This window comes from Nilaparvata lugens, chromosome 11 (genome assembly GCF_014356525.2).
Source record: "Nilaparvata lugens isolate BPH chromosome 11, ASM1435652v1, whole genome shotgun sequence".
Classification (NCBI taxonomy): domain Eukaryota; kingdom Metazoa; phylum Arthropoda; class Insecta; order Hemiptera; family Delphacidae; genus Nilaparvata; species Nilaparvata lugens.
In genome coordinates, this window is record NC_052514.1 from 36,400,647 (window position 1) to 36,416,821 (window position 16,175).

At 34.1% G+C, this 16,175-nt stretch overlaps 1 protein-coding gene across 3 annotated transcripts in view; it reads left to right on the top strand.

Annotated features, from left to right (window-relative positions):
• Positions 1–16,175, top strand: part of LOC111055655 (alpha-actinin, sarcomeric) — a 198,880-nt gene that overhangs the window by 155,200 nt on the left and 27,505 nt on the right. Inside the window, exons 4-8 of one of the 3 annotated variants that reach the window (XM_039438349.1) lie at positions 2,826–2,986; positions 5,986–6,090; positions 9,620–9,705; positions 12,438–12,530; positions 14,749–14,979. In XM_039438349.1, the coding sequence (XP_039294283.1) occupies positions 2,826–2,986; positions 5,986–6,090; positions 9,620–9,705; positions 12,438–12,530; positions 14,749–14,979 (676 nt within the window). The remainder of the gene's footprint in view (positions 1–2,825; positions 2,987–5,985; positions 6,091–9,619; positions 9,706–12,437; positions 12,531–14,748; positions 14,980–16,175) is intronic. The other 2 variants (XM_039438347.1, XM_039438348.1) reach the window with 2 other exon arrangements.

The window sequence follows — 16,175 nt, forward strand, 5'->3', positions numbered from 1 at the left end:
ATTCTCATGATACTCTCAGAGTTTGATGTTGATATTATGATTTACTATCATGATATATTAAGATGTACTATATTGTTGATAAGAATACTATCTACAAAATTTCAATCCATTTACAATCTCTGTGACTCGAGATATGACATGTAAACAAAGCCATTTAGCGATTTTTATACAGTAATACTTTTGTCATTATGCTGTTAAATATAGCATTTTCCAGTTGAATCAGCGAAAAAATACGATATAATTTTTACTCATCTACCGGATATATGTTAACCGTATACAATTTAGACTCAATGAACCTTATTACAATTCATATTGAAGTGACACATAACCTCTAGCTACTTTGGACTGTTGTAAAAATTAGAATTGGAACCGTTTTGGGCGTTAGTTAGCCTGTGGTACTTTTCTGTAAGTTTTAAAATTCTGAATGATTGAATAAATAAATAGATAAACATATCAAGAACTGAACTTGTGAGCACAAACATAGGAAAACGGACGACATAAGACGGATGCGTGTGGACGCAATTTTACATCCGTCTTTTGCTTGAACCAAACGATCCGTCTTTTGCTTGAGTGGAAGACTGATGGTAAACTTGAGCGACTGGACCCGGCTTAAGCCAGGATGTATTCAATTCGACAACACAGTCGATGCTGACATGCAGATTTGGTAATTTGAATACATCCATTCACATGGGCTTGCATGGGAAGTTTGAAGTTTTGCACAATTTAGCGACTAAAGGTAGGCGCACACAGATCGTCATCGTTTTATTAGATATAGACTTGAAATTTTTCCTATTTTAATGTTACCTTATTAAAGCCTAATTATGTAAATTTAGACAGGGTCATGTTTCAACCCATTACTAAGTGACTTCACTCTATATCTTTAGATGTATGTGTGTTTGGTATTGAATTTGAATTTCGAATTTGTTGTGTGTTGAATTAGAATTAGAATATGTCGTTGTCTGTAACTATGATCAGTTGAATGACAATAAAATTATATTTATTCATTTATTTATCGGACGGACGGCACGCATCGGACGGATCGGACGATTAGATTTGATGCATTGTTTTCAATTGGAGCGCGCATACCTATCCGCATCGTATTGTTCTAATTAGAATTAGAATATAACGTTGTCTGTAACTATGATCAGTTGAATGACAGTAAAATTATATTTATTTTTTTATTTATTGGACGGACGGCACGCATCGGACGGATCGGATGATTAGATTTGATGCATTGTTTTCAATTGGAGTGCGTATACCTATACGATGCGCACTCCAATTGAAAACAATGCATCAAATCTAATCGACCGATCCGTCCGATGCGTGCCGTTCGTCCGATGACGATCTGTGTGCGCCTACCTCAATTCTCCAAGTGTTGACTTATTTTATGCAAATTATAGTTCAACATAATATTCATTTATTAACTAGGATGGCCACTAACAATAGGACTTGCATTATGAACATGAGTGTAGGTTACATGATGCATGTTTTAATCGAGAAGCTTTTATCATGAAATAAACAATAAATAAATCACTGGTAAATAGAATAATGATAGAAAAATAATTTAACCTCAAATAGTGTAGTGAAGAAAAAATAAACAACAAAAACCCAACCTCAAAAAATGTTGCTTGAAGCCTTTCGCTGTGAAGACACAACAATGTATGACGTCATACACACATGTTTATCATGCATGTCCTGTCGTTAGTGGCAACCTTTCACTGACTTCCTCTGCTGTTTTCCCAAAAATGTTTTTTTCAAAATCGAATAATTTTTGTTGTAGTTTCAAGGACTGTATGGTATTCTGCGCTTATCCACCGACACTACTAAAGCTGGGATTACACAAAAGTTATTAACAAAATGCTAATAACTTGATCCTTATAGATTCTATATGATTGAACGGAACTTGACAAGCACATATGTTCATCATGTGTATGATAAATTATGTTCAATCTAATAGAATCTATCAAGATTAAATTATAAGCATTTTGTTAATAACTTTGGTGTAAACGCAGCTTTACTCTGTGCTTTTGCTATCGTCAGAATATCTTTTTTATTCTGTTTTCCGAGTGTTTTCCTCAAATCTACTACAAATTTCAACATATTTTTGGGTATTTTTGTTGTAGTTTCAAGGACGGTCTGGCATTCTGCCCGCCAATCCACCGACACGCCACTAACTCTGTACTTTCTCTATCGTCAGAGTATCTTTTTTATACTTTCTTTTCAAGTGTTTTTCTCGAATTCCTTCATATTTTGACACAATTTTGGGGTAATTTAGTTGTAGTTTTAAGGACGTTCTGGCATTATGCGCATTGTCCTTCAATACTGTACTGTTTTCTCTGAATTTCCTACATAGTTTAACACTTGGTTTCAAGTTTCCTTCATATTTTAACACAATTTTTTGGGTAATTTTGTTCTAGTTCCAAGGACGGTCTGGAGTTCTGCGCTTTGACCTCTAATGCTGTCTTTCCTCTACTGTTTTCCCAAATGTTTACTCAAAAATTCTCTTTAAAATCAAATACCTTTACGGTAATTTTTTTATAGATTCAAGGACTGTTTGGCATTCGACACCATCTGACACCACTTACTCTGTACCTTTTTAGATCGTCAGAATATCTTTTTATTCTTTTTTCCAAGTATTTTCCTCAAATCTACTACAAATTTAACATATTTTGAGTAATTTTGTTTTAGTTTCAAGAACGTTCTGGCATTATGCGCATTGACCTACAATACTGTACTGTTTTCTCTAAATTTCCTACAAAGTTTAACTCTTGGTCTCGAATTTTCCTTCATATTTTAACACAATTTTTTGGGTGATTTTGTTACAGCTTCAAGGACGGTCTGGCGTTCTGCGCACTCATCCACCGTCACCGGCCCGACCTGATCGACTACAACAAGCTGTCCAAGGACAACCCCCTCCAAAACCTCAACACCGCCTTCGATGTCGCCGAAAAGTACCTCGACATCCCCCGCATGTTGGACCCCGAAGGTCAGTCTCTCTCTCTCTCTCTCTCTCTCTCTCTCTCTCTCTCTGTGAGTAAACGTGTGTCAGTTCGGCTCCGTCTTCTAACAGATATTTCGTAGGGTTATACAGTTCAATTCACTTCAAATTATACATCTAGTTATTCAGTTTCTCGAGCTTAATTCAATAGTGAAATTATATTTTTGATTAACTCACACTCTTTTTATTTATCTTGAAAAAACATTCCTAAATCTTCAGTTCACCTTCTCGCCTATAAAAGTGTAAATCCACCTAACGGTACACGATGGTTCGACCGAATAGAGGCACACCGAAGAATGAGGTCAATGCTCCGAAGCCAGCTATTTCTGGAGCATTGTCCGAAGAGACCCTCCTCATTATTCGACAGCAAATCGAAGAGTCTGTCCACAGTGCTGTATCAATGGCTGTGAAATCTATTTTCGAGGAACTTCAGGCATTGAAGGAGGAGAACAAACAGCTGCACGATAGAATTCGTGAGCTGGAGGTGTCTTGTCACCTGAAGGTCGACGACCTCGAGCAATATGGGCGCCGACATTCTATACGTATTTTTGGGATCCCGGAGAGTGACAAAGAAGACACGGACCTGCTGGCGCTCGATGTCTTTAACAAGAAGCTGAACGTGCCCGTGACTTTGGCGGATGTCAACCGCTCGCATCGCGTTGGAAGGCGTCAACCACCTCAACAAGGGCAAGCTAAACCCAAGGACCGACCCATCATAGTTCGACTCTGCAGCTACCGGACCAGGAAGATGATCTTCGACGCTAAGAGGAAGCTGAAGGGTTCCGGCGTCACCATTCGCGAGGATCTGACTGCGGAGCGCCTCAAGATCCTCAACGCTGCGGCCGACCGTCATGGGCATAGGAATGTCTGGTCATCGGACGGGAGGATCAAGATCTCTATCGGCGAGGGAGGATCCAAGAGGGTCCACACAGTCGAGAGGATGACCGACCTTCAAAAAATAAAGGTAAATTAAATCATTTCAGGATTCGATTACTAAGGTGCCCTTCACTACAAAAATAGGAAATTCGTATTAAAACATTTCACAATAGATATACCTTGGCATTTTTCATGAGCTGGCTTTCTGTTCTATAAATGAATCTTTCCACTGCTATTTATGATTATGTATGAGGCAATTATTTCAAACTAAGGAGATCCACATTTGTTAATACTGATTAATAATTTATCTTGATATTAATTCCCAAAACTACGTTCAATGCATCAACTACTATACTCCAGAGGGTACTTAGAGAATCATTATCTCTATTCTTACTAATAATTATTACATCTCTTACCAAAATTATTTCCATAATTAATAATTTCGAAATGCTGAATTTCAAATAAATTGGATGATTAACATACGTTATAGATATGGATGTAATCTATAGGTAAAGATAGTAATCTCTTCTATATTAGGTGTATATAATGATATCTCCTACTGTTGCCACAGCTCGAGCAATAGAAGCAAATGTGTGAAGAATTATTGATAGAACGGAGGGGTGGGTAGTCTTTTCATATCATATACAGTTCAATAATTATTTTCTTAGTCTATATTATGTAAATTCATCTATAATTTTGCTGTATTGTAAGCTATTGTATATAGTGTATAAGCCAGTATATATTGTAATCTACATAAATAAAGTACTCAATCAATCAATCAATCAATCAATCTCTCTCTCTCTCTCTCTCTCACACTCACACACACACACTCTCTCTCTCTCTCTCTCTACATAATTAAAGAAATCTAATCTCTCTCCCCCTTGTATTCAATTCAAATAATAAATTACACCCTGATAAGATCAGTGACCACAGTTTCAAGTAATGATGATTTTATTATTTCGGCTCTTCAAAGCATTAGTGTGTGTCCTGTGACCACCAAGTACGTATTATCATAGAGAAACAATAGCGTAAGTAGATATCCCATGGTATAGGGGATTAATGTCGCAACTTTTACTGTTATCTCAAGCCGATTACTGTTGATTATTGTCAATTTTTACTGTTTTGTTGGGGTGAGAGTGTAAGAACGGCACAATTTGAGAAACTACCAGCGTCAAACAGCTGCATGGGAAAGAACTACGTGAACTATCGGCTTGAGATAACAGTAAAAGTTGCGACATAAACGCCCTATACCATGGGATATTTACTTACGCTATCGTTTCTCTATGGTATTATTATATATCAATAGAAAGGTCTTCTCATGCACTACAAATTCTATTGATAACATTTTTTCGTTGAACGCTTTCATAATTGTTCATAGAATAAAATGGAAGTATATGCAATCGTTAAATATTATACTATTTTGGTTTGAATACGGATAACATGCAAACAGTGGCAGCTACGATGGAAAGGTGTATGACTTTAATTGTAGGTAATAATATGAGAAAGCCATCGAGATCAATTTGCGTTTCAATATTTATTTATTTATTCAATTTGTTTATTTACTCAATAATTCAGAATTACTCAACTTACAGAAAAGTACCACAGGCTTGCTTATAAGCCCAAAACGGTTCCAATTCTAATTTATACAACAGTCTAAATGTAGCTAGAGGTCTTATGTCACTTCAACATTCTTCAAAATCACACACTTAATTTACAATCCATGAACACAAAAATCATTTTGAAATTAAAAAATACTTCTAAATTAAATTGAATTAATTACAAATAATTGAAAAATTCCTAACTTTGAAAAAACTAAGAAATTTTGGGACCGAAAAGACAAACACACTATTTAGAACCTATCACCTCCTGACTATTTTACACCATAATACAAAATCTTTGTGCCGGTTGCACAACAACCGTTAAATTTAACCGTGATTAATTCTACGAGAACCAATCAAGAAGCCGTCTTTTCAAAAACGCCTTCTCTGATTGGTTCTCGTGGAATTAATCACGGTTAAAATTTAACCGACTGTTGTGCAACCGGGCCTTTGAGTTATAATTCATGAAATCGATGACTTTTTATTAATTATTGTTATAATAAACTTGTCCAGACTTGATCAACACACCCAAGCCAGACGAACGTGCCGTCATGACATACGTGTCATGCTACTATCACGCCTTCCAAGGCGCTCAGCAGGTAAATTTGCATTTGTCAAGTTGGCAGCCCTGCTCATCATTCATCGCATTGTGTTCTCTAAAAAAATCCCTCCCAAAAATACCTCCTGTTAACACTCTGTCGCTTGTTTTGCAAATATGCGCTCAGCTGGTAAATTTGCATTCATCAAGTTGACAGCGCTGCTCCTCATTCTACATGTGCATTGTGTTCTCCAAAATTTCCCTCCAAAACCGGGAAATTACTAACACCATGTCGCTTGCGAAAATGCGATTTCCCCTCGAAACCCTCGAACAAACTATGAACAGTTTGGTGTGTTACCACAGCTGTGAGCCAAAGCCTAAACAATATTAATAACTTGAAAAATACATATCTGAACAGTTTTGGGCGAATGGCTGTGTTTTTACCTGCATTGTATCTATTGTCTCTGAAAAATAAATGAATAAATTAACCCCCCATCTCTTAAATCGTGTATACTTCCACAAATTAATAAACTAATCTCAATAATCTCTCCTTTACTAGCTTGGTCTGCTGTTTGTATAATATGTTTAATAGTATTTATTGTCTATAATTCAATAATATTATAGATAATTTATAATATGTCTAATAATTGTATAGTCTATAATGATTGTGGACTATGCGTTATATGTTTGCTGTTTATATAATAATACCTGATAATCGTATTGTCTACAATGATTGTTGACATGCATAATATGTTTGCTGTTTATATAATATGTCTAATAATTGTATAGTCTATAATGATTGTGGACTATGCGTTATATGTTTGCTGTTTATATAATATGCCTAATAATATTGTATTATCTACAATGATTGTAGACGATGCGTATATGTTTGCTGTTTGTATAATATTTTAATACTTTTTCAACCTGTTGTATGTTGTATATGTTTGGATTAGTCTTTGTGTTGCTTTTGAATAGTATTAAATAGCATGGCGAGTGTTTTGTGTTTTTTTTGGCATATAACCAATACCGCTATGCCTGATGAACGAGCCATCATGACTTACGTGTCTTCCTATTACCATTGCTTTTCTGGCGCCCAGAAGGTACTTTTCCTCACTAAAATTTTATTAATATATTTTATAAATACTAACTGAAATTTCAGTCTTCAAACAAGAGCTAGCTGTCTACCTCTATATCTGGCTTTGATCATTATCGAGCACCTCTAATACAAGGCCCCGGCCTACGATATTGCAAACGTCGCAGTGTAGGCCTAAAATCTAATACATGATTGGTGAAAAAGATTTTTCGCCACACTGCCAGAAAGTAGCTGTTTTCCAGTCCTACGTAGATCTGAAGACATTGTTTGCAGACGATTCTCGTCTGACGTCAGAACAGGTTTCTTTCCGGCCCAGGCCGAAAGAGTACCCTTTCCAGCCGCTAACATGGAACTAAGAAAGGGGATCAAAAAACAGCTGATCAAAAAACTTTCATTATTTGTGTTCATTATTCAATAATTAAATCAATAATAACAATTATTATCATTTCATGGCGAAAGGAATAATGAAATATAACATTGCTAGTAATTCTTAATGGTTCAACTACCATCCCCTGGTTACCTCAGTATTAATAATTCGAATAGTTAATTGACACTAATAAATTCAAATTTATTTTTATTTCCATCAACCAAGCTCCTCAGGGCCCTCAGGACTTAGTTGAGATTGTTTTTCTTTTCAATAAATTTGACAATATTCAAACATCTTCCATTCTAAACTTTCAAGTTTTGAACTTTTTCTATTCGACTTGATAGTTTGAATTAACGAAAGTAACTTCATGACCAAGTTGCCATGAATTAACTTCACCATAACAACTAACTTGCCATGAAGAACTTCTAGCAGTTTTGTGGTGAATGTTAGATCTCCACAGTTCCACTTAAATGATGTTCAATCAGTTGATTTTAATTCCAAAAAACATGGAATTGTACATAGATACTAATATGTGAAATGTATAATATTATGTTATAGATTAATATCAAGCTTTTATTTATCTGTAAATTGAACATTTCTTTGTAATTTGTAACTTTCATCATTTATTCTCATAAGCTTTATGAGTTTTTTTATCAAGATGATGTAGAATAAATGTTCCTTGAAAAATTCACTTTGTCTTTTGTAATCTATTCCATAATGTAGAATGAAGGAATTTTATTATTAATAATGAATAATTGTAATCAACAGGTGTTGATAACAAGAACTAAAGACTCCAACTCACCCTAGTTCTACAGAATACTTTCAATATTATTGAACGTTCAGTTCCACCCCATTGAAATATCATGAGGTGAAAGTTAAAGTGTAAATTTTTAGTGATAAAACTTCAATGAACCCAATGTATAACCTATAAACTTGGGTGTATATAGAAAGTGACATGGGGTGGGGAATACGGAGGGTACAACATCCGAGAGATCTCTCTGATAATAAAAGCCATAATTATGAATTCATTTCTCTGCTCTCAGAATTTCTCGAACCTTGCAGGGAATTCCCGTTTACTATATCCTATCTCATTAATAGTATTATATTTTTTCATTATATTGTATTCTACTTTTTTATAATCATTCTCATTGTAATGATCCTTTTTTGGGACACATAAAGATTTGATGAATGAAATTTTTAATATTTTTTTGTGATTGTGAAGGAAGATTTTTGTTTGGATTTGTATTTTGAAATTAATTAATCTGATAAATTCAAAATTATTGTAGTACATACATTCTTTGTACTCAAAATAGTGTGTGAATTAAGTTATCATTTACATAACCTCTAGACTGTGTATTCCAAATAAAGGTTTAAAGCAGTTTTGGGCGAATGCCTGTTGTTTTTACCTGCATTGTATCTATTGTCTATGAATAAATGAAATGAATAAATAAATCCCAATTCTCTTAAATCATGTAACACTTAACCACAAATTCAAAACAAATTAATAAACTAATTCTCCAATAATCTCTCCTTTACTAGCTTGGTCTGCTGTTTGTATAATATGTTTAATAGTATTGTATTGTCTATAATTCAATAATATTATAGACAATTTATAATATGTCTAACAATATTGTATTGTCTATAATGATTGTGGACTATACCATAGAGAAACAATAGCATAAGTAGATATCCCATGTTATAGGGCGTTAATGTCGCAACCTTTACTGTTATCTCAAGCCGATTTTTGTCGATTATTGTCGATTTTTACTGTTTTTTTGGGGTGAGAGTGTATGAGCGGCACAATTTGAGAGACTACCAGCGTCACACAGCTGCATGGGAAAGAACTACGTGAACTATCGGCTTGGGACAACAGTAAAAGTTGCGATATAAACGCCCTATACCATGGGATATCTACTTATGCTATTGTTTCTCTATGACTATACATAATATTTTGTTTGCTGTTTATATAATATGCCTAATAATATTGTCTACAATGATTGTAGACAATGCGTAATATGTTTGCTGTTTGTATAATATTTCTAATACTTTTTCAACCTGTTGTATGTTGTACCTGTGTTGGATTAGTTGCTTTGTGTTGCTTTTGAATAGTATTAAATAGCATGGCGAGTGTTTTGTGTTTTTTTGGCAGATATGACCAATACCGCTATGCCTGATGAACGAGCCATCATGACTTACGTGTCTTCCTATTACCATTGCTTTTCTGGCGCCCAGAAGGTACTTTTCCTCACTAAAATTTATTTAATATATTATTTATAAATAATAACTGAAATTTTCAGTCTTCAGAAACAAGAGCTAGCTGTCTATCTCTATATCTGGCTTTGATCATTATCATAGCCACCTCTAATACAAGGCCCCGGCCTACGATATTGCAACGTCGCAGTGTAGGCCTAGAATCTAATACATGATTGGTGAAAAAGATTTTTCGCCACACTGCACAGAAAGCAGCTGTTTTCCAGTCCCTACGTAGATCTGAAAGACATTGTTTGCAGACGACTCTCGTCTGACGCCAGAACAGGTATCTTTCCGACCCAGGCCGGAAAGAGTACCCTTTCCAGCCGCTAACATGGAACTAAGAAAGGTGATCAAAAAACAGATGATCAAAAAACTTTTTATTATTTGTGTTCATTATTCAATAATTAAAACACTTATAATAATATCATCTTATTGTCATTTGAAAGACTAAAAAAGTATAAATTGAACATCATCTTTTAGGTTATTTAGACAAATCAGAATAAAAAATAAAAATACTTGGACAATTTCCTGATATTCAGATTACCTCAGATTTGCTAGAGCTATCACCTTCCATTTCTGCTTTCGGAAGTGCTTAGTAAACAACTATTCTCATATATATATTATTTATTTTTGTGTGTGGCGAAAAATAGCGTTCGCACCACGGGTAAAAATGTTTTTCCGGCTCTCAATCTTTTCTAGACCTCGGCCTAAGGCCTCGGACTTGAAAACCGATTTCGAGCCGGAAAAGTCTAATTTTCGACCCTAGGTGCGAAATATACTATTAAAAAATACCAGCTGATCTTTTTCACCAATCATGTATTAGATTCTATGCCTACGCTGCGACGTTGCAATATCGTAGGCCGGGGCCTTGTATTAGAGTTGGCTATGTCATTATTCATTAAAAATAATCTTTAATTATTAGAAAGAATCAATACAGAAAATCTTAAGTTTTCCTATGGCATTCGTAAGGCCGGTCCAGACATTCAAAGTTATCGTTCGATTTCAAACAAAACCTAAATCACATAAAATAGAATTACATGAGAAATACTAGAATTGATTAATTACAGATTTGCACTATTATATCCTTTTTATCTCTATTTTAAGATTCAGGTTGAAATCGGATGATAAATATGAGTTCCAGGACCGTCTTTCATACTTTGAATGTCATAAGTATTTCTGTGGCTTAGTGCAAAAACTACCAATGTCAATGTTTTTTTTTTTTTCAAAAATGAGTTTAATACATCAATACATCACTAATATCGATTACTTTTAGTTCCAGAAGTGCCAATGTCCGTCCTATCTCAAAGCAATAAAAAGTTATAACATTTATACTACCAATGTCATGATTATTTATTCCACTTCTTATCCACTCATTCCACTCTCAGAGTGCGAAAACTACCAATGAAGACATATATGTTTTTAGATTGTCATTCATACTCCGTGCCAGAACTACCAATGTCGACTTCTGCACTTCTAGCACTCGAATTTCTGTATCGGAATGCCGTAGTTGGAAAATAAAAGGCGAACTTTCAAGCTGATTGTGAGAAAGTTGATATTTTGACATACGTAGCTCTTGCACCAAGCCACAGATTTATAAAATAGAATTATATTATATTAACAATATTAATATCAAAGGGTACTATAATTGTATCTTATAAATACAAGAAAGTAGCCATGAATATAAACATTTTAAGAAAATAATATTGTATTATTCTACAAATAGTACGGTATCTTCAATAGTCTCTTTTTATGACTTCGTTTGAAACTTTATAGAGACTTTATAGTGGTGATTTAGTAGAATCTAGCTTGTAAAGTGCAGTCAACAAGTGTACATATCAATTTAACAATTGAAGAGTAAGTCCCGGTTGCTCAAAAGCCGGTTAAATTTTAATCGTAGTTGATTCCACGAGAACCAATCAGTGAAGCAGTTTTCTTTCAAAAAAAAACCTCTGATTGGTTCTTGTGAAATTGATCACGGTTAAAAATTAACCGGCTTTTGTGCAACCGGGCCTAAGAGCGTCTAATGCGAAATTCGCTGTTTCATTTTTCAATTAGTCTGTTAGTACAGAAAAAACTTAGCTCATCAGTGTTTAGTTTAGACTAGATAGCTAAAGTATTGACCAACAAAATTTGAAATGTTGAATGTATCTTTTCAATATTTAACAAGTGATTGCAATTTGAATTTTAATTTCATCACATAGATTTTAATAAGCCTAATTGCATTCTATGACATTCTAGCCATACAAAATATTATTTCATGTGTAATAGGGTATCCAATAAGTTTTATTCTTGAAAAGTTCTCCTGAGTGAGAGAAATATCAATAATTTAAAGCAGTTTGGACGAATGCCTGTTGTTTTTGTCTGAATTGTATTTGTATATGAATAAATGAATATGAATATTATAGAGCAACAATAGATAGCAAATAATAGCTGTACTAGAAGATTTTCAAACAAATCTTTACTTTTGTTGTTCAGCATAATCCTATTGCTTTAAAGAAATATACTCTAACCCTTTATCAAGGCAAAGTATCTTGAAGCACAAGCCTTTAGCAACTTGAATTAGAAAACCGGTCAATTTTGAAATCCTTTTTTATATTGAATACCATTCAATTTTTAAATTTTTTTCATATTGAAAACCGTTCAGTTTTTTGAAATCCTTTTTCTATATTGAAACTTATTCATGTTTTTAATGTGATTTGTGGGGCGTTTTATAGGCTGAAACAGCAGCCAACCGAATCTGCAAAGTGCTGAAAGTGAACCAGGAAAACGAACGACTCATGGAAGAGTATGAGCGACTTGCCAGTGATGTAAGTACATCTCACAATTACAAATATATTCTAAATAATTATAAGACAAATAGATCTAAGTGAACTTGAAAAAACAATAAATTTTAACACAAATATAACATCTGCCCAATCAGAATAAATCATTCTAAAATCGTAATACGATTTCAATATTCATTGCTATATGAATGTAAAGTCAGTCACTAAAGTAGGGTTTGCCCTAGTTTAGTTTCGTCAAGTTTCCTTGAATTGGCTTCAAATCTATATCTATAATTCTAGTAAACTTTACTTCAAACTTTCAAAATTGCCTATTCAACTCAAACGTTTAAAAACTTGAATTCAAGTGAACTTTGCTAATGTAAACGCCCCTGTACAGTGCATTCCAATATCTAATCGTAAAAACTTCACGTCATTTCTTAAGCTGCGTTTACACCAAAGTTATTAACAAAATGTTGATAACTTAATCCTTACAGATTCTATTAGATTGAACATAGCTTATCATACACATGATGAACATATATATGTGTTTGTCAAGTTCCGTTCAATCTAATAGAATCTGTAAGGATTAAGTTATCAACATTTTGTTAATAACTTTGGTGTAAACCCAGCTTAAGTGAAAACCCAATCTAAGTGAAAACTTCAATTAAGATGATGTAATCTTTATTTTTGCTTCCAATATTCACGGACATTGATGACGTTCCCTCATGAAATAATGACAGAGACTATATTTAAAAAAAATTTTATTGTAACTAAAGCCGTGTCCGCACTGTACAAATGTTCGCATACATTTTCGGCAAACATGTTTGTTGATGAGCTCAGGGACAAACATTTTAAAAAGTTTGTCAAACAAAAAATTACTGTTTTACCAAACATTTTCAGTTTTGACAGCTGTAAAACATAAAACCTGTTCTTCCCACTTAAAAATATTTTGTTTGGTGACGCGTCCACACTGGCCACGGGCAAACATTGTTTGTCAAACATAATGAAGTTTGCACAAACTTTTTCCACAAACATGTCTGTTGAACATTTGTTCAGTGTGGATACAGCTTTACAAACGCAAAGCGTTCAATGTAATGTACATGCAAAAGTAAATATTACTAGTAGTTCTGTGAACAGTAGACCTCACGCAGTATTCGCATCCACAAGTACCTGATGTCACTTGTTTTGTTAACAAACTCAGTTCACGTTTGAATTTGTATTCCATATGATACAAGTCTGTTAGTACAGAAAAAACTTAGCTCATCAGTGTTTAGTTTAGAGTAGATAGCTAAGGTATTGACCAACAAAATTTGAAATTTTGAATGTATCTTTTCAATATTTAACAAGTGATTGCAATTTGAATTTTAATTTCATCACATAGATTTTAATAGGCCTAATTGCCTGGATAATAATTCATCCAGTTCCTTGATAATCTTTCTATGAAATTTAATTTTTTACAATCAAAAATATTATAATTTCTCCAGCATTATTTAGTTCATTTGGTTATTTTTAATCACCTATTAACTTGAGTTTTTTCGAATTTAAGAATATTGATACTAATGGGCATGCATAATAATACCAAGACTGCAAAACAAAATATTGAAACCAGATACCTTAAAGCTGCGATTAGACCAAAATTATTAACAAAATGTTAATAACTCAATCCTTATAGATTACATTAGATTGAACAAAACTTATCATACACATGATGAAGATGTGTGTTTGTCAACTTCCGTTCAATCCAATAGAATCTATAAGGATCAAGTTATTAACATTTTGTTAATAACTTAGGTGTTAACCCAGCTTAAAGATGCATACCTGTTTAAGGTATTTGATTGAAACTATAGACCTTATACAAATACAGTAATAGACTGGCTTCTCCACACATCTGTCACTTGTCAGCTGATTTATGATGAATAATTCTATAGTCCGATGTTCACTCTAATATTGGCATATGAAGGAGGCTCCTTTGTCTTATCTTTGAGATGCAAAATTTCCAAAAACCTTGTATATACGTCGACGCGCAATTAAAAAAGGAACATACCTGTCAAATTTCATGAAAATCTATTACCGCGTTTCGCCGTAAATGCGCAACATATAAGCATATAGACATTAAGAGAAATGCCAAACCGTAGACTTGAATCTTAGACCTCACTTCGTTCGGTCAATTATTATTATCTGAAGACAATCAACCTTTTAATTTGGATAAGACGTTTAAACTCGAATTCAGACGTTTTTAATTGTATTATTTGATTGATTCTAGTTGCTGGAATGGATCCGCCGAACGATGCCGTGGCTACAGAGTCGTCAGACAGACAACTCACTGAGCGGCTGTCAGAAAAAGCTGGAGGAATACCGCACCTACAGACGCAAGCACAAGCCACCGCGTGTGGAGCAGAAGGCCAAACTGGAGACCAACTTTAACACTCTACAGACTAAACTGCGTCTATCCAATCGCCCTGCCTACATGCCCACTGAGGGCAAGATGGTTTCTGTGAGTATTCATTCATTTACAATTTTCAATATTCTAGATCGTTGGCCAGGGCATTCCTGGGTTGATAGTAACATAAACAATTATAGCCGGAGCTATATAAAAACTGTCCATAACAATGATCAATAGACCACACACTAACATGATCATATGTTGGCAGTGTTGAAGTAAGTATTCTCATTGAAAAAATCGTCTATTTCATATAAATACTTCTGTCAAAGACAATGGCCCATATGAATAAAACCAGAGCAAATGCTCATGAGTAAGAACATGGAGCATAAAGTTTTGCTCATGAGCAAAAGGTAGAAGTAAAAGCATTTGCTCATTTTTATATGAATAAGCTTTACCTTATGCTCCTGAACTCTTGAGCAAATGCTCACGTATTTTAAAGATTTTTCATCAGCTGATTCGCTTTTGTAGCCTTACTTTGTTTTTATAGCTCACGGAAGCGCTAAATATGCAAGTAGGGGGCACCGCTTGTGTTTGCGTCGTCTGCTCTGTTTTCTATTTTTATGAATAGAGTTTTAGGTTAGTTGAGTTTAGAATTTTGAAATGATAGCATGAAAAAATGTCATCTCTATAATAATCTTCAGCATATTCTTATAATATCAATAGCCTTCTTATAATCGTCTACACTCTCATCATCTTAAATGTCTATTTCCTATTTTGTGATGGCTATATTTATATCTTTTGTAGGAATAATGGTGATATATATCATGTTTGAATCTAAAAAGAGTTTTATAGTTCTCAACTATTGGTTGTGATCGTATCTGGTATAGTTTCCTCTTCCTCATACAAATTAGTTAAGCCATTTTACTTTGAGCAAAAGGTGATAAGCTGCTCTAGACTAGACTCACCTTTTTTGAAGCATTTGCTTGAAAAGTTGAGCAAATGCTCCAGTTTATTCATACAATTTTGAGTATAAGCTTTTACTTTTGAGCAAATGCTCAAACTATTTTTTTGATAAAGGGTTTTGATCACGTTTATTCATATAAAATGAAGCAAATGCTCTATTTTTAGAAGTATAAGCAAATGCTCAACTTTATTCATATGGGCCGTTGAAACCACTCACTGGGCGCTTTCTCACTGACTCTGGCAAATGATTGAACATTTTCAATGCCAGCACCGGGGAAAAGTCCCTCACTTTCTGTCAGACGACAGCTTTGCACATCCAAATTTGTCATTCGTTCATTCATTCA